Genomic DNA, 20509 nt, shown 5'->3' with positions numbered 1-20509 from the left:
TGTGAATGCAGATTCTCAATAATTTTCAGGGCGAGACAACAGTGTTGCGCCTTTCTCCCCGCCCTTTACACTGATAGCAATCTTGTGAAAACCTTGGCAATACATATTTTAAAGTCTGTCTTCTGAATATTTCATTACGGAGAATAAGTATGGCGATATCCAGCCACAGTTACCTGTGGACTCGAAGTGGTAATCCATGTTTGCTACCTTTTGCTGAGAGTATATATTGATGCTTGTATTGTTTATTTATTAGTGTGTCTGCTTCGTGGACCTGCTATGGAGCGAGTTACTGCTCTCGGTAGCTGCGTATCAGCAACACTCTGCCTTCTCCTCCTCAACGCAGCGATTCGCCCAAGGTGAGCAGCCCATCTTGTTGCTATGTGTCATACAAACTTAGCCATTGTAAATGAGTTGGTATGACTGCATTTCTTTTAGCGATTCATGAAAACCATCTAAGCTTGTCAGTTAATGAAAGTGATGTGTCGTTGTAGCTGAATCATTTGAGTAAGATAATGTTTATAGAGAATTTGAAAAAAGAGAGAGAATAAAGGTACAATCATTTGCATAAACTCTTTAAGCAATGTATATAAGTTTCACCTCAGAAAATGACGCCATATTATTCCATTTATAAGTGATGGAAATTAACTATATTAAAATCGATTGCCACGCTTCAGTTAAATGAATCAAAGTGGTATAATATTTCTGCATACTGCATAGAACGTAAGAACAGAAAATTATAATTTGTCAGTATCTGCCTCTCTTAGAACCAATAGAATCTCCATTAACCAAATAGAGTACGATCATATCCAGAAACCCTGAATAAGAAAGATTGAATATAGAAATAATGTCCGTCATTATGTAATTTACTGACAACGTAGGTGAAAGAGCACTTCAATGACAAAATAAGTGTAGGATTTCTTCAAGTAAATGCGTTTAGGATCATAAGTCATGCTTCTTATATTGGTTACCAGTTTTGTTTTGAATGTGCCTCTTTGAATGCACCACCCCACATCCATACCCAGTCTCACACACACACACACACACACACACACACACACACACACACACACAAACACACACGAAGTTTTGATGACAGTACATTGAACATTGGTATTAATCTGTAAATATACACTTAGTTTCTTACTAACTATCATTTAAACTGAGTCTATATTTTTATGTCACTGTTCCCATGGCCTGTAGATGGAGTTGGTGTACAGTATTCCTTATTCAGTTAAAGTCTTTCTGGAGTGTGTAAAAATCATTATAACCTATAATTCAGATCAGATTAGATCTACTGTCGTACTTTAACAAAGTCAGTAACGGCTCAGGGCAGGGAAAATAAAACATGCAGTTTATAGGTATGTGGTATTTGCCCTCAGAACTGCCGAACGTTAGTCTCCTCACTCAATGGTGTGATTCAGAAACATTTTCCTGGCTTCAGTGTGTTCGTTTTTGGTGTAAGGTTGCTCCTTGTATAACCCACGAAAACTAAGTGTATTCTAAAGTAGAGCATATGTTAATAAGACACGTGAAGTATTCCCCTTGTGAAAGATCATTTGATTTGGCAGTTTCCCTTCCACACTAATGGAAAAATCAGCGGTATCTGTATAGATTATGCATGTATACACGCAAAACCAACCATCACTTCTTGCGTTATTTTTATTTTTTTTATTTACTTAGAATGTTGCATTCATAATTCCCTTGCTTAATCCTATAAATGATGATTGACATATCAAATGTTTTAATGAAACTTTTTCCGATGATGGAATAGTCTTTGCAGGCATCTAATCTAATAAATAAATCACATTTTTAGCATAAAGAGATCATTTACTTTCTGACAATATATTTCATTTACAGCATGCTATCAGTGAACACAATCTCAAAAACTACTTTACATTGTATCATTGGAATATATTTTCATTATGCTCAATTTCATACCAATTATTTCCAGATCCAAGTAGACGATCTCATGGCTATTAGCTATGCTATTTCGAGAAATTCAAGCAAAATAGCAGCCTGCAGAGGCTGAGAATTAACTTCTCAAGTTTTGTGTGCGGAGATTAATCAGGCACTATAGCTGATTCTCTAGTGTAGTGCTGTGCAGGAGCTGCAATTGTCAGAGTTTAGCCTATGGGAATTAAATCCCTCTGCCTTCGGAGATGAAGGGAAAAGATCTGGCAACATTCAGAAGAGTAGGGAAAGTACTTAAACACTCTTTTATCCCTTAACTCAACACTTACCGGATTAATTTGTTATTCTTTTCATTACTATTTGTGCTATGCAAAATTGTCCGACATTGCAACATCCACCACACTTCAAAAGAACTTCGTTGCTTTAGAGCTTTGGGAAATCCTGGGATCACTAATATCATGTACAAAATATATACTTTTCATTAAATAAATGAGCCCAGTATTGTCTGAAGGGAAATGTTTTTTATTAGGAGCCCTGCTGCATTAGTATTGTAAGTCGGGTCAGCATTTCTTGTTTGCATAACTTTCATTTAGTTTTGCTAAGAGGTTGTGAATGTTGAAACTTTGTGAAGTCATTCTCCTTTTCATGTCCAGGATATTTTATAAGCTGCATTAAACTGTTTACACGTCTGTTCGAAATATAGCAATGTTAAGGGTAACGAATAAAAACATAAATCAGCGCTCGACTTTTACAATAATATATGAACGTAAAATGACAATTGTGGAAGTTCTGAGAAAGTAAGTTTTTTTTTGAAAAACTTATCTTTAAAAAACAATGATGTACTCACTTGTGTACTAATGAGTAGTTTCCTTAAGTAAAATCTGGTGGGACAACGAGAAGATAAATCCGGATTAATTGGAGGGCGAAATTTGTTCGGCTGACTCGATTCTTCTACATGTTCTGGAAGAATAATGACAGGTAGCATTGACATCCCAGGACATCCCAAGTCACTTTGCAGCTAGTTTTATTAGGCAAAAACAACACCTTTAAACCCATCTTTCAGGGATAGTGAATCAGAAAAAGTTAATACTGGACTGTAATATTATATTATATATTAAACTCACTCCCTTCATGCCTACAATTAGACGTGTTTCACTTAGCTGTCCCGTAATGCTCAACTTTCCGTTACTTTTCTCATTCTTATGTCAAAAGTGCAATTTAATTCCTGAATAATCTTAATAACATCCCTTCTGTAAAATTAAAATAACATTTGCGCTTTAAATGTTTATACTGTTTAGATCCCCTTATAAAGCGACATTAGAATGTAGGCAGTACTCAAAAACATGATTGAAATAGTTGGCGTTTTGTTTCTCAAAACGCAATTATGGGATAACCAATAGTGACAGTTTGCTCTAATGTGATAGATTTGAAACCATGGAAAAAATCAGGAATTGGAAGATGTGTAAATGTTTAATGCAATGCATGTCTCTTGTTTTATTCCCTCACCGCCCCCCACCCCAAATACAGCATTCAAATGTCTGATGAAGCCAAGAACAACATTACAATCTTCACTAGAATCCTCGACAGTCTTCTGGATGGATATGATAACCGTCTGAGACCAGGGTTGGGAGGTTTGTATAGTGGCATGGCTGCAAATGAAAGAAATACCTATTAGAAGATTGTTACATGCATTGTAAAGCCGCATACAACACACGTTATCAATCATTGCTACTGACTTTGCGGCTATCGAGCCTAATCACACCAGGTGGTTTTTAATGCATCTTGAAAATGGGAATGACGGCCCGCTAGGGCTCCGCCCTGGAAAGAATTTACAACCGTTAGCCTCTACCTCTTTAAGATATGTTAGAGAAAATACCTGTAGTTAGAGGAAACCATGAGGGATGTTATTTGATGTGGTAAAAGTAAACCACGATCTATAAAGAAAACAGTAAAGCTGAGATGGCTAGTAGATGGAATGAAAAATCTAAGAGTGAGGGCAAACTTGTCGATCAACAATTAAACTCACAGATAAACGTATTACGTTTCTATATTAGCGGATCCCAAGGTGAAACTCCAGAGTACTTCTAGGAGATACCGCCTTAATCCGTGAATGCTACAAGGAAACCCGGAAGGCTGATCCCTGGGGTCAAGAAGTCAAATTACGGGAGCAGACCACAGGTTAACGGTGCACTGTGAGGAGGCGATCATGGGAAGTCTACTCGCCTCTGGAGTGGTGGTGGTGGGAAATGCTGTCTGCTCCCTGGAGGCCTTCACCCATTAACGTTATCAGCATAACATTTTAGAATTTACTCCCCCTTATGTTATTCAATATCTCTGTCAGTGGATCTGTTCATTTCAGACAGTTCTCTTTATATCTTTCCCCGAGCCTCTCAGCCTCTCAACAGTGACCAACTGTAACGGGGGGGGGGGGGGGGGGGAAGAGAGAGAGAGAGTTAATTTGCGGAAAAAGTCTTATCTAAAAAGATTTATATTGGATTAATCTTCAACTTTTTCTCCTTTGGAGAACAGGGCGTTTTCACTGCATCTAATATATATGACAATTCAAATGATTCCACTCACTTGTATTTTGCTAAGCCATATGATAACAAAGTGAATGATATGCTATTACCGCAAATATCACCTTGCATTGCTCGGGTAAAATGTTCGACACGGGTTACTTAAAAAAGTTCTTTATTGATAAAGCTGAAATAAAATTAGAGCGCAACAGAGTTTCATCTTTAAGCGAGTCTGGTTAGGCACTTGAAGTAGATAAAATAACTGTCCCAATCTGGTCATTTGCCAGAGCGCATAACACAAGTCAAGACGGATATCTACGTAACGAGTTTCGGACCCGTCTCAGACACAGACATGGTGAGTGTTAGTTTTCTCTCACTTTCGACAAAATTTATCACTCGCACTTAACAGTGTGTACATTAATAGTGGTATTTACATTTTTATTAGATACGTCGACATACATCTTCAATTGAAATACCTAGTCATGCCAAATTTGATTTCTGAATGTTTAGTGGAAAACTCAATGTTTATTACAATCTTTTTCCTCATGAGCATTATGAATGAGCTTGAACTGATCCAACTTGTCAAGTTATTGGGAAGAGTATAAATGTGTTCCATGTATATTTAATGTGCTCCTCCATTTCCAGCAAGGCTGTGGGATGCAATCACTCATATATCAGTTACAGGGTCAATGAAACAGATGGAAAGAGCATGTTCACTCATAATACACAACAAATTATTTATTAAGTATTAGTCTAGCAAAACATTCGGAGAGTGAAACAAAGTAGATCTAGATCTTCAAAATTCTGAATATCACATTGCCCTCCTCACATGGTTTATAGGGAAATTCCTGCAACTAACAGTGAATTTGTTGTAAAAAATAATGCTATACTGCTTTTTAAATGACCAAGCCACAGGAACAGTACAAGTTTCCTCTTGTACTATTCTAATGGACATTTAATGACAACTGGATTGATGTTTTCTGCAGGAATACACAATAGACGTGTTTTTTCGTCAGAGCTGGGAAGACGAAAGGTTGAAATTCAAAGGGCCCATGACTATTCTACGTTTAAATAATTTAATGGCGAGTAGAATATGGACCCCGGATACTTTCTTTCACAATGGGAAAAAGTCAGTGGCACATAACATGACCATGCCCAATAAACTACTGAGGATAACTGAAGATGGAACACTTTTGTATACAATGAGGTGAGCTGATGAATTCTTCTGACTTAACATTAAAAAAGTATTGACTGTCCTTCTTTTGAATATGTTTGGCTAAACAAACAAATGGTCCAATGTGCAAAACAGAAAAATCTAGTTTGGAAGGTTGCATAGTATGCTTGTGTAATGTTGCAATGTAATAGACTAGGTAGGGAACAGTGCATAGGTCACATAAATTAGCTTTCAATTTATAATCGTGGATTAATCCAAGTTATTTATTGGCAATTAACAACATGGATTTTCATTATTTAATTAAAATGCTCTACTATTGCTCCATTTGGTACAAGGCTCCAGATAACACTGTGTGCTTCTCTAGTTATGTAACAAAAGATTTTCCCAATATTTTCATCCTTACCATTGTTGAAGAATAATATATACTGCATAGACTTCACCTAGTAAGGCTGTTTTGAACACGTTCAAAGTAAACAATTTAGCAAGATGAGCATACACTACAATTTAGTAGAAAGTTGATTCTATTGAATTGCCTTATGTTCTCTTTATGTTATTAATTGATACAATCACTAACTATTTCTAGCAGGTTTTTATCATTCTGCTGAACAGCTTCTAGGCTATTTTGGGAGCAGATAACTTAACTCTTGATTATACTGTCCAAGTAGAACTCTTCAACTAGAACATTACTGTCATTTTCTGGCCCAATAATTAACGGAGATTGATAATCTTACAATATTACTCTAAAAGAATAGGATGAGTTCCAGTCTTTAACAATGTTCATCCATCAATCAACACTAATCAAATCAAATTAAGTATTTTTGCTGCCTGTGTCCCATATCACAAGTGTATTTCATGCAGTGTAAAATGCTTTGTTAGGCTTATAAGAAGTTTGTAAAATATCATGTCATTGAAGCTGTAGACATAAAATGTTATTTTCAGCTGCTTTACTGTCATTTTGTGTTTTGTGATTTGGAGTTGTGTTTTGCGGATATGTGGTTTGATACAACTTCATCTGCTTAAATGACATCACTATGATGAAGGGAAGGGTTTATTTTCATTGAAACAGCTATGGGGGTGTATGAATAGATTTGGAGAATTGCTGTACTGCAGAATAGTCAATAAGGGGGCTTCTCATTTGAATTCAATTTAGTGATAGATATGAACTTACATTTTATTTGGGTGTAGTACTTACTAAGTTTATCTGCTGTATGTGAATACCATTAATAGCATGGGGAGGCACCTTTAAAGATTGATGGATTGCAGCCTTAGTTTTTTGCTTCACTAATCTCTCAATTTTAGACAAAGTTAAGTAAGTGGACAGAAGGAATTTACCTTCTTATAAGGAAAGGGTAACTGAAAGCAATTTTCATTCAATTAGTCTCACATGTTCAGAAATGGAAGTTGAGTTTGTTGTCATATTCACAAATACTCAAAGTTGTGATGAAAACTGACTTGGAGCAACATCACAGGCACATAGCATCATATAAGCAGCATTCTCAAGAAAAACAACATAAATTATAATACAGTTAGAACAAAAATCATGCATTTTAGTGCAAAGTTATCAATGTGATGTCATAGTGTTGGTAAACTGTAGTGATTAAGGTTGTGCTGATTGGTGTAAGAACTAAATGGCTAAAGGGGAGTAGCTGCTCTTGAACTTTATGGAAAGGGACTTCAGACTTATGTATTTCCTGCTCGATGTAGCAGCAAGAAGATTACATAACCCAGAAGTCTTCTTGAGACAGCATCTCTTTTAGATACTTTCAGTGGTGGGGAAGAATGTGCGCATGATGTCCTGGGCAGAGTCCATTACCCCCTGTAGCTTCTTACATTCCTGTACATTTGAATTGGCAGAGCAAAGTGCAATCAGTCAGGGTACATTCAGCAATACATCTGAAGAAATTGGTAAGTAATTTGTGAGAAGCTGAACTTCCATAACTTTCCTCAATCTGCAATGAAGAGAAATATGTTTGAGGAAATTTGCATGTGACATTTGGGTGATGATTCCACAGTTTCCTACTATCTACTGGAAGCCAAGGACAAGAACATATCTTAGAATTGCTTCTACATATTAATGTTTTTATAATATTAGTTTGGGGATGTCTGAATTTTATTTATTGTTAAAGTTATAGTACAATAACTATGGATATAGCTTCAAGCTTCTGGAGAATGGATTTAGGATGGAGAAGAGGAGAAACTGCTTTTGTCCTGGGAAGCAGTAGAAGCGACCTCATTAAATATATTTAAAGCACAGTTAGAATTTTGCATAGCTGGGGAATTAAAGGCTATGGGGAAAAGGTGGGTAGGTGGAGCTGAGTCCACAGCCAAGTCAGCTCCGATCTTATGGAATGGTTGAGCAGAGTTGATGGACCAGATGGTCTACTCCTGTTCCTGTTTCATATGTCCTTAATCTTCTATCATGGCTGTTCTCTAAACGCTGCAGTAAAGAGTTCTTTCAAAATCGATGCTTAACTGAGAACAAATAGAGGTCAACAGCTGATGACGGAATAGAATTATCCATGTTAGGACACAGGCTACAGACCTTCTGGGGATATATCAGACAATAGCTTCAATGAGTTAGAATCAGGCAGCATGGAACCAAGCCCCTCAAACCATTGAGTCCATTTAACCATCAAAAGTGAATTTACACTATTCCTACACTAATCTCTTTTCAGTTTTTTTATGAGTTCACTTGTCTCCTAAACTGTAGTGACTATAGGTAAGCTTTAGTCGATGTCTCATAAGAAAAGCTGTCTACTATACCAGTCCTAAGTAAAGGGTTTCAAGGTCTGCTCTGCAGATATGTTACAAAGAGCAAGCTGCTATTTTTTGTGCGTTATGGAAGGAATGCTCATTATTGGTGGTGCCAGACTTTGGATGGAATTATAAGCTGAGCCAGGTTTGCATTGTTCATCCAGCATTAAACACTGTTAATAATTTAAGAATGTGAGACATAGGAGTAGGATTTCCAGAGGGCTGATGAAGCAGTAAATTAAGTTTTTCCTTTTGCAGTAAGGAGCATCAAAGGCTTCCCTAATTCAACAAAGAATGATTTACAACTGCGTGTCTGTGGAGAGTAAACGGTTTAGGTTGTATCTTGTATGCATTGTCTGATATTAGATGGAACTACTGAATGACTTTAAAGTTAGGAAATTGAGAATGATATAAGCTTGACTTCCTCAATGATTGTAGTTCTGGTGTATTGAGATTGTTCTTGAGATGCTTTCTAAAAGATCACAGATGTAAGTAGATACCTAAGTTGAATAAGCAAAACCTTTTTAGACATTGAGGAAGATTGTCTCTCCTCATGAAATTTGGTGAGGTGCCTATGATGCTTTGGAGTTGTTTTTTGCAATTCATCCATGAAGAGGAACGTTATGTCTGGATAAATGGGCATTGGACAGTCATTTATGTTGTTGTAAAGCATTTGAAGAATAAGCAATTTTCAGTGGTCAGTGTGAGCAGTATAGTGTGGCGTGCAGCAGTCTGACTATCAACTCAGGTTTTATGTGATTGTCCCTTGAAATGATATCATTTCTCAGCCTTCAATGTTAGATCTTCTGTGAGTGAGCAGCAGTCTCTGTTTTTCAGACCAAATGATTGAAATTCTTACTGCTGATATTTTATTTTGAGTGTTGCACTAATGTTGATACCATTGATCAAATTTGATTCTGAAATAACAGATCTAGCAAAACATGAGAATCTCATCGAAAAAGTGAGCAAATGTCCTGATCATTATAACATTCCTGTTTGTGAGTGTTGCTCTGCATGAGTTGACAACCTCTGACAATTTAAAGGAGTGACTGCACCAAAAGAACAATTTGGGATGATCAGAGGCTATGTAAGGTACTATAATGGTACATTTTCTTCTTTCAAGATTGGTGTAAAAGTTTGTGTCAATTAACTTTTCAGTGATGGAGCTTCCACATTCCTATGCTTTGGCATATTGTATGTAAGTAGATGTCGAAAACCTTAAATTGTATTTGTTGGGCCCAGCTTATTGGATGTAGGCTGCATTACTGCACTGAATATACCATTCTATTTCTAATGGCTAATTAAATAAACATTTTACTTAATTTATTTATAGGAAAGCTCTGTAAGTTTCTGGGACTGGGAATATTGCTTCCTATTTGAATGTTATAACAGAATACCATTTCAACTCTGGTATAGATTCATACCTCGGTAAAACGGAATTATCTTTTGTCCCTGAAAACTTTGCTGGTTTCAGCAGAAATTTTCTTACTTATTTGATTCTGATATGAGTATCTAGAACCCATAAAATTAAGGAGTTTGACTGAGCAACTGCTGTTTCTAAATAGAAAATCTGTTTCTTTTATGCCTGATGTTTACCTGTATTGTAGCAGAGGATGGGTTAAGAAAAGAAATAGTTTAGAGGAATAATTGGCTTTGGTGTTAAAGATAACAAATTGCTAGATAGCAGTAATTGCAAATATGTAATTTGTTATTGATAGAAAAATTCATTGATGGATAAATGGTGATGAATAGGTGTTCTTTGTAATTCTTAATGATTAACTTGAGAATGAGACTGTAAAGCTGGCCAAATATTTAAAAAAATGGAAAGAAATGAAATGCTCGATGCCCTCAAATGGGCATAACAAGAACATGAATAAAATTAGAAAGGTTACAAGAGGAGTTGGATCAAAAGGGAATGTGGGCAAAGGAATAGAGGATGGAATTTAGCTCAAACAAGTGTGAGGTGATGCATTTTAAGAAATTAAACTGAGTTAGGACATACACAGTACTCTGGGGAGTGTTACTGAACAGAGAGACCGGGGGGAGTTCAAGTACATTGTTCCCTGAAAGAGGCAACATAGTTAGACAGAGTGGTAAAGAAGGCAAATGGCATGTTTGCCTTCATAGGCCATGGCACTGAACACAGGAGTTTTGATGCCATACTGTATTAGAGCTGTATTTTTATTGGTGAAACTGCAGTTCAAGTGTGTGTAGTTCTGGCCACCACAACATGGATGGATATGATTAAGCTAGAGACAGAGAGAGAGAAAAATGATTCTTTAGGATGTTGTCTGGACTGGAGATCTTCAATAATAAGGAGAGATTAATAGGCTAGGATAATATTTCCTGAAGGGAAGGAGGCTAAGAAGTGCCTTTATAGAGGTTTATAAAATTAGGAGAGGTATAAATAGAGTAAGTAGTCACAGTAATTTTCCCAGGGTAGGGGAGTCTGAAGCTAAAGGGTATTGTTTCAAAGTGAGAGGAGAAAGATTTAAAGGAGCTCACAGAAGGTGCTAGTTAAATGCAATAAGCTGCCAAAAGAGGTGGTAGGGGCATGGACAATTACAATCTTTGAAAAACTGTCTGAACGGATACACACATAGAAAACTTCAGAGGAATTATACCTAAATACAGGAAATTGGGAATAACTAATTAGGAACCTTTGATGGCTTGAATAAATTGAACTGAAGGGTTTGTTTCCATGTTGTAAACTTTATACATCTCTAGGAATCTAATATGGTCTCAAAATACAAGGATACTGAAAAGTTAGATTCTATCTTCCTCTGTAATAAGTATATAGTTCTGCATATTGATAGGAAGAGGATTCCTTTGGGAAATATAGCAATACCAAAACTGTTGTAAGCTGGTGGCTCACTATTACTAACTACTGTTCTGTGTTCTTTACCTCCCATTTTGTGAGATGCACTAGGATGTTTTTCAACACATATATCATTCTTCAGCACTATTTATTACACATTTAGAATTAACACAATATAATGTTTAAACTGACTGGGTAGCTTTTCAGATTCTGAGTCAGAATGTTGTAGGTTAACCTCCTGTTGTGGAAACATGAATGTACCAAGCTAGGGTGATTTTTCACTAATGTATCCCACTTCTAGTGATAGTCAAATCATAGCAGACCATGTGGACGCAGAATTTCTACACGCCTTCAGTCGAGGATTAATCTATGTATCCTGCTCCATATATGTTCCCCATAACATCTTCAAAACATTATCTCATCACGACTACTGTTTTTAGGAATGTGCTCTTTGCGAATTGGTTGCTGTGTTTCCTACATTGCAGCAAGAAATATGGTTCACCATGTTAATTGGCTGAAGAATGCTGTGGGTGTCCCAAGAGTTTGAATAGTACTTTATAAATGGTAGCCATTGTTTTCTTTTATTGGCCCTTAAATTACTACGGATCATGAATAAAATTTAAGAAAGAAGATTTTTTAAAAAAACTTTAATTGGCATATGATTTTGACTTGAAACTTGGTATTTGAAAAAAATATGCAACTATTTCTTAATGCTACAAAATAAGGATTAAATGTCATAAACAATACAGTACATTCAAATAATTTGGATTATCAGATAAGTAAATTCTGCAGTGGAGTAGATAAACAGCTGTAAAAATGATCGATCTCTACATAATAAAGAAGTATCATGCAAAGTACTTTTGGTGTCAATATTCTGATCCTGGCTGTTGGAGCCTCAGGACAGAGATTTTATATTCATGGCCATAAAACGTGCATTACTGAATGAGAAATTCAGCATCAAATCTGTTGTATTTGTTAAGTGAAAGACAGCTGGAAAAGACAAAATGCCTTGAAATATTATGAACAACACACACAAAATGCTGGTGGAACGCAGCAGGCCAGGCAGCATCTATAGGAAGAAATGCAGTTGATGTTTTGGGCTGAGACCCTTCGTCAGGACTAACTGAAAGAAGAGATAGTAAGAGATTTGAGAGGGGGAGGGGGAGATCCGAAATGATAGGAGAAGACAGAAGGGGCAGGAATTAAGCTAAGAGCTGGAAAGTTGATTGGCAAAAGGGATATATAGCTGGAGAAAGGAGAGGATCATGGGATGAGAGGCGTAGGGAGATAGAAAGGGGCAGGGAAGCACCAGAGGGAGATGGGGAGCAGGCAAGGAATTTTTTTGAGAAGGACAGAGAGAGAAAAAGGAAAAAAGGGGAAAAAAATAATAAATAAATAAGTAAATATATCAGGGATGGGGTAAGAAGGGGAGGAGGGGAATTAACAGAAGTTACCATGCCATCAGGTTGGAGGCTACCCAGACGGAATATAAGGTGTTATTGATTTCTCTAGCCTCCAACCTGATGGCATGAACATTGATTTCTCTAACTTCCGTGAATGCCCCTCCTCTCCTTCTTACCCCATCCCTTATTCATTAATTTATTTATTTATTTACTTACTATTTTTCACTTTTTTCTTTCTCTCTCTCGCTCTCTCTTTTCTCTCTCTGCCCCTCTCACAGTCACTCCTTGCCTGTTCTCCATCTCCCCTTGGTGCTCCCCTCTCCATTTCTTTCTCCCTAGGCCTCCCATCCAATGATCCTTTCCCTTCTCCAGCTGTGTATCCCTTTTGTCGATCACCTTTCCAGCTCTTAGCTTCATCCCTCCCCCCTCCTGTCTTCTCCTATCATTTTGGAACTCCCCCTCCCCTTCCCCTTCCCACTTTCAAATCTCTTACTATCTCTTCTTTTGGTCAGTCCTGACAAAGGGTCTCAGTCCAAAATGCTAACTGTCCTTCTTCCTTTAGATGCTGCCTGACCTGTTGCGTTCCACCAGCACTTTGTGAGTGTTGCTTGCATTTCCAGCACCTGCAGATTTCCTCGTGTTTGTATTGAAATATTATGACGTCAGATAAAAAGGAGACTGACTGAATTTAATGAACTTGTTCCTCAACCAGCTGGTGTGTTCATGTGAATTAAACTCATTGCTTCAGTATTTGTACTGTAAGCTTTCATTTTCTCGGAGCTTTACCAACGCAGGTTTTATAGCCCAGAGATCTAAAGTTACGTTCAGTGGCCACTCTAATAGGTACACCAGTATGTTTGCTTGTTAATGCAAGTATTTAATCAGCCAATCACCTGGCAGCAACGCAATATGTACAAGCATGCAGGCATATTCAAGAGGTTCAGTTGTTGTTCAGAGCAAGCAATCAGAATGGGGGGAAAACTGATCAAAGTGTTTTGACCGTGGAATGATTTTTGGTGCCAGGTGGGGTGGTTTGAATATCTCAGAATCTGCTGATCTCCTGGAATCTTTACACACAACAGTCTCGAGAGTTTATAGAGAATGGTGCAAAAAGCAAAAGGATCTAGTGAGTGGCAATTCTGTTGGCAAAAATGTCTTGTTAATGTGGAGGTCAGGGAAGAATGGTCAGACTGGTTCAAGCTGACAGGAAAGCGACAGTAACTCAAGCAATCTTGCATTACAACAGTGGTGTACAGAAACACATCCCTGAATCAGCAACTCATAGAACCTTGAAGTGGATTGGTTGCAACACACTGAGTTCCATTTCTGTATCTAATAAAGTGGCCTCTGAGAGTAAACATGGAGACTTTGAAACTTTGATCTGCTGATGATATAAATGGCACCACAGGAGCCTGCACTTCTCCAATGCCCTGTGAATAGGATAGTTTGAATGACTGGGGTTTGAAGGAGGAATCTACATGAGTCTGAAGATTGGAAAACAGCCTGTGAATCATGAATGGTTAGTAGAATCACAGAACCAGGTTAAAATTTTGAGAAGTTAAACAGAATTATCATTGACATTGGATTATTTTGGGGCTTCAGACTGACAGATGGCAAACCTTGACAATAGCTCAAGGTTTGTGTGTTCTGTCACTGTGGTTATACAAGGTTCAACTGCGATCTGGACAAAATTGGGGAGCATTTGGGTAAGAAATTAGAGTAATGTCATGGATTTTGCAGTTGCCATTGGTTTGGTTATGGTAAGGACCAATTCCATACTTAACAGAAGTTGAGAACCAGTTTCAGTGGAGAATTAGTGCAGATGCTAACTGGCACAGGGCAAACCAAAGCTTCAGAAGTAAATATTGGGTCCTTTTGTGGCACACACAAAATGAACAAGTCTGTTTTGTATGAGCGATGTGTCTTCTTTGATTGAATATTTGAATGGTGTAAATAATGGTGATTACATGATCAACTGATGAGCATTTGAATGCTAGCCCTTGCTCCAATGGACGTAGATTATTCATAGGTTAGCGATGAGTTTGTATTTCTTGTGAATGTAGTTGTGCATTTGTTGGGGATTGGGGTTTGATAATGCAAGCATGGATCAATAAACATGCTTGTAATAATTAAGCTTCTTGTTCACCTCCCTGTGGTCTTCCATCCTGATGCACGGATTATTCAGGATTGCTCCCTACTCTCACACCCATTGACCACGTGCTGAGGCCTTCCCTTCCCGTTGTGGTGGGAGATCTCTTCTCCAATTTAGCACAATACCAAGATTTCTGGGATCACATCAGAAACTTATGGGTGTCTGCTTTTAACTGAGCTCTCAAATTCCTTCAAGCTTCAATTGTTGTTGGAGATTCCAAAGATACATTATTGACTTACAGTAAATATTTTCTCTCTCTCTAATTCTGTCTCAATCATTCCATTTTTTTGTTTGATTCATTTTCTGTATCTGAAATGTAAATAGAAGTCTAACTGATGCAAAAAAGTTACATAGTTGCCACAACAAATGATGGCCAACAGACCGCTGATATATGTTAACAAAACCTTTAAACAGTACAGCCAGAGAGTTTCACCCGACTTCGGAGAAAATAGAACCATACTTAATAAAATACAATTTAGACTGAAAAACATGCTGAAAGTATGAAATAAAATAAGTATTTATAATGCATGCTATAATCCAAGATAAGTTCAGCAAGACATTGGACCTTGTTTCTATTTCTAACATAGAATATGTAACATTTGTCTTCAGTTTTTACTGTCCTGTATGAACTTTGTTATTGTGTTGGCTATGTCTTTCATTACAACACATTGATGATAGTCAACAATACTTTGTTAACGATCTTTACAATCTTTAAAAACAATGTATAATCTTTATTTTCTCCAGGTTGACTGTCCGTGCTGAGTGTCCAATGCATTTGGAAGATTTCCCAATGGATGCTCATGCATGTCCTTTAAAATTTGGGAGTTGTAAGTACAGGGAAGTTTAACAATTTTTGGATGTTCACAATACATATTATTTTAAATCTAGTATAGTTTCTAAACTAAAATTATATCAGCAATAAAGGCAATGGTATATGCAATGTATGCAATAATCACTAGATGCTGAAGGATTTTAAGATTAATTTAATGTCATAATTTTAAATAATTTAAAGAAACTCTGTGCTCAGTGGAATTTTTAAAGGAAGTATAGTCACTATCAATAACTTTTTAAATAAAGAAGCATTCTTGTTACTGTGGTTTCTTTTAAAGAAGATTCAGGAAATTATAATTCAATTTAATTGCTTTGATGATTAACAAAATTGTTTCTGGTTGGAAAATATTTTGTATTACATGTAAAACAATTTATAGCTTTACAACGAGCTCTCTGCATTAATTTGTCAAACATTGTCCAGTTTTAAATTAAGGCAGAATGTAATAATTACTTGAATTTTTCACCTGTACCAGATTAAGGTCAGACATGAAAATGATAGTTAATAAAAATGCTTATATCGTTCAATCTTCTAACTTAATCCAAATTTATATTAAAGTTTTTATTTTGTTTTCTGCAAAATTGTTAAAACATTAATTATTTTCTATATTATTAATTAAATTATATAAAATTCTAAGCAACTGTTTCATAATGCAATATCAAAAATCAAAATTCTAGAATATTATGTTGCATTGCAAAATTTGATCAGGTACTGTTTATGAAGCAAATTGTCCCTCTAATTGATTTACATTATGTATTGGTCGGAAGCCAAAGAACATTCTCCTCATAGCTTTATATTTTGCCACTTACTGTTCCCTTGAGTCTTCTGAAACCACACATCATGAAGATTTTCTAGATTTAAGTTCTTCTGTGGCAAATGCCCCACATGAATTATTTTCTGTGGTATGTGGCTAGCAATTGAGATTACTATCCTGAAGAAGCTAATTTACTTGCAGGTCTTTACTTGCTTTAGCTTTCATACCAATGCAAATACAAATTTAGTATAGAGGAGCAAACATGAGGAAATCTGCAGATGCTGGAAATTCAAGCAACGCACACAAGATGCTGGTGGAACACAGCAGGCCAGGAAGCACCTATAGGAAAAAGTAACGTATGTTGCTAGTATAGAGGTGTCTAATTTTGAAGCGCAGTTAATTTTTTTTGTAATTGGATGCCATGGTAATGAAGCAGTTAGCGTGATACTATTACAGCTCGGTGTGAGAGATTGGAGTTCAATTTTCAGGCCATCTGCTTGGGGTTTGTGCGTCCTCCTAGTGAATGTGTGAGTTTCATCTAGGTGTTCTAGATTTCCTCCTCATTCCAAAGACATACTGGTTAGTAGGTTAATTGATCATTTGTAAATTGTCCTGTGATTAGGCTGGAGTTAGACTGGTCGATGGCAGGGCTGTAAAGGCCTGTCAGCATTCTATCTCCAAATAAATAAGGGATACTGTAACATGATAAAACATAATTACTTTATGGACATTTTGAAAGAAAAATAACACTGAATATCAAGTTCTATGTAACACGTTATTGTACATTAATTTTGGCAAAGATATTAAAGATAACAACAAATTTGTATGTAGGAATGAAATTCATCTTGAGCAGAAGCAACATGGCTACTTTTTGAGTCAGTAACCCAAGTCAGTGTCATTGATTCCAGGAAAGAAGGAAGATGAAAATAAATTAAAATTAAGTAACAGAGGAGGTAGATAAAGATAAACAATGAATATATATATTTCTTTAATTTGCAAATAGGGAACTGCCCTAGTGGTGTTAATGATTTAACAATATGTATCTAAACTGTGTAAATTATGACCATAAGAATAAGAATTCAGGCAGAGAATGGAAGTAAGTTCATGTGCAATAGCTGTCCAAAAAAAGAACCATGCTTGACTGAGACTGACTTGGTGAATTTGCTTCCATTCTCTGCCTGAATTCTACATAAATACACTTGACCCATCAAGAATGCAGGACAGCACTGAACTTCCTTTTTCCAGCACAAAACTAAAGCATTTAGTATAATCTTGTCATGAGCCCATTTTTTTGAACAAACTCAGTGTGGATTGGGGATCAATTCTAAATTTGTGATTTGTTTGTTCTTATTCTCAAGGTCATAATTGACACAGTTTAGATACATATTGTGAAATCGTTAACACCACTCAAAGCACTGCTGTATTTCAGATAGAATTATTGTTTGTGCTTCTTAAAGGCAACGTTCAAGACTATCAAAGGACTCAGGAATTATCTAACAATTTATGCAAATATTAGTAAATTCAAAGACACTTCATCATTAACAATAATAGCTTTATTTTCAGTCTACTACTTCCAAACACCAGCAGCACTTCTGTATAAAAACTTTTCAGTGAAGAAATGGTGAATGGTGGCATAATTAATCTATGTCTTTCACCTGCTCACAGTTGAAAAGTGTGGATTAATATTGAAATATGTAAATTTATATCTCATTATAACAGCTGTTGAATTTAAATTCAGGAAAACCTTACATAGGTAATGGTGACCACAGAGCTGTAAGATTAATTTTTAAAGAAGCAAATCTCTCATTTTTACATAGTCTGGCTTATCTGTGCCTCCAGATCTACAGTATTGTTGACTGACAATTAACAGCTCTCTAAAATGGCCCAGAGTGCCATTTAGTTGCATAATATGGCCACACATACTGTATGCACAAGCAAGTTGGAGGCTACTGTCTTTATAAGGATGGGCAAAAAAATGTAGATTTTGCAGTGATCACCGCTTTGCATGGGGGAACAGAGAAAAGATGAAAATGAATTGCTTCAGGCAATAATCATTTGTTATTCAACAGGTCCATTATATATTATTTTTATTTTGTCGATAGTTGAAGGAATAATTATATAAATACTAATATCAAGAACTATTTTGACAGGGTAGCAGAATTTCTCTCAGAATGAAAAAGGTCATCAAACATTTTGCCATGGGGATGTCTCCCCTTTACAATACACTCTAGTTTGCAAGAAATAATTATTCAATAAAAGTATTATTCTATTTGCTGATTTGTCCTGATTCTATTTGTTTTTTTATTGATTGGGTTTGAGAAATATTATTTACAATTTAATGCAGTACTATTGTTTCTTCCTATTTTGCATTGTTTTTATCTCTGACTTTTATATACAAGACAATTTATCATTTCTGATGTAGCACATGGATCAAAACTATTACTATGTCTTTGATACTGCATAATCGTATTTCATAGGACACATAAGAATGAATGAATTAATCTTATTTTATTGAGTATTTGGGTATATTTATGTTGTAAAATAAAGCAAATATGTCCTCTAACTGTTTTTGTTTCCTACCAAACATGATTTTTAAATCCAGAATGAACTTGAGTCCAAATTCTAAATGAAAAATGTTACTTTAGACAATTGCAATGAAAACCACTTGCATCCATGCTTCCATTTTATATTTGTATATACCTTTATTGTGATTAACCAGATATTATTTCAAAGTAATTCAGTTATTTCCTTAATTTTCTGATAAATGTTTATGTGTAGAAATTCCATGATTATGAGCATGCCTGATAAACAAGTTACCACAGTCTTTTATTGTGTAAATCTATTTTCAAATTCCAGTGGAGTTTGCCGTTAACCAATTTCCCCATCTGTCTTCAAACAGATGCATACACAATATCAGAAGTTGTGTACACGTGGACACATGGAGCATCCCAGTCAGTAGTTGTGGCTGAAGATGGTTCTCGTTTAAATCAATATGACTTAATGGGACAAAGTGTGGGAAAAGTCATTATTAAATCCAGTACAGGTTTGTTTTTTTTTAAATGTAGATGTAATACGTAAGTTTTACTGTTATTTCCCCATGTATTCTATGCGATATTGGTATGGAGAAACATTAATAGGATTTCTATAAACTTTTCTGTTTTTGGCAATCAATCAGTGATCAGCTGTTAATGGTATTATGTAGAATGTAACAGTACCAGACAAGCTATTGGGCCCAAAATGTTGTCCCTGATATTGAGAATGATTTCATATTTTTTATAATAAAGTAACTAGATGTTCGTTTAGTAGCATTATACGAACTATCGAAGTCCTCACAATAATATTTAATTATGAGTTGTAATATTATACACTGTTAAAATCAGACTCATCTCCATACCCATTTGAATTTAAAATAGTCAGTATGTGAAACAATCCAAATCAGTTTCAGCTGTTCAATTTACCTCTCCTATTCTTGCTGTTAAATTAGTTAGGCCTTCCTCAGTCATGAATGAGGAGGACTGGTTACCAGACCATTGAAAACAGATTGTTGACCAGTTGTCAGACAGCAAATAACAGGAGTAAATGAGGGTGACAGTGGGGTACCACAAGGATCAGTGTGATAGTTTCCCAACTACTCACAATGCAGTACTATGCCAATATCATAATCACATACATACCTTTAGCTGGGGTGCCTAAGACTTTTGTACCATATTTATCAATGTGGAACAAGAACAAAGGATGTTTGAATGGTGAAGTGGAGCACCACATGAGGGGAGTAGGACAGAAGGCTGAAAAGGAGTGCCAGGTGTGGAGGAGGTGGGTGTGGTTAGTGGCATGGTTGCAAAAACACCCAGCCATGACACAGCAGGCAGGGTCAGTTGATTCCAAACAGTTGGTTTATTGATCATTCCAAAATGTCCCTCTGGTGCTTCCTGTTCCCTTCTCTCTCCCTTCCCCTTCCCCTAGCAGTGATCCCCCTTTCCCTGTCTCCTTCCCATTTTCAGTCCACAACAGAGATGCTTTTCATAATAAGGTTTATCATCATTCATATATGTTATGAATTTTGTTTATTTTTTGAGGTAGCTGTTCACCACCATACATAAAATTGCATTCAATGATTTGAGTGGAACAACTATGAATTTTGTTTATTTTTTGAGGTAGTTGTTCACCACCATACATAAAATTGCATTCAATGATTTGA

At 36.2% G+C, this 20509-nt stretch overlaps 1 protein-coding gene across 1 annotated transcript in view; it reads left to right on the top strand.

The window, feature by feature from the left end:
• The first annotated feature begins 276 nt into the window (after window positions 1-276).
• LOC132405200 (gamma-aminobutyric acid receptor subunit alpha-1-like) overlaps window positions 277-20509 on the top strand; it is a 31286-nt gene continuing 11053 nt past the window's right edge. The window contains exons 1-6 of the mRNA XM_059989887.1: window positions 277-356; window positions 3439-3542; window positions 4715-4782; window positions 5414-5634; window positions 15473-15555; window positions 19211-19354. Of these exons, the coding sequence (XP_059845870.1) occupies window positions 277-356; window positions 3439-3542; window positions 4715-4782; window positions 5414-5634; window positions 15473-15555; window positions 19211-19354 (700 nt within the window). The remainder of the gene's footprint in view (window positions 357-3438; window positions 3543-4714; window positions 4783-5413; window positions 5635-15472; window positions 15556-19210; window positions 19355-20509) is intronic.

This window comes from Hypanus sabinus, chromosome 15 (genome assembly GCF_030144855.1).
Source record: "Hypanus sabinus isolate sHypSab1 chromosome 15, sHypSab1.hap1, whole genome shotgun sequence".
NCBI lineage: Eukaryota > Metazoa > Chordata > Chondrichthyes > Myliobatiformes > Dasyatidae > Hypanus > Hypanus sabinus.
This window is presented reverse-complemented; position numbering and strand designations above follow the sequence as displayed.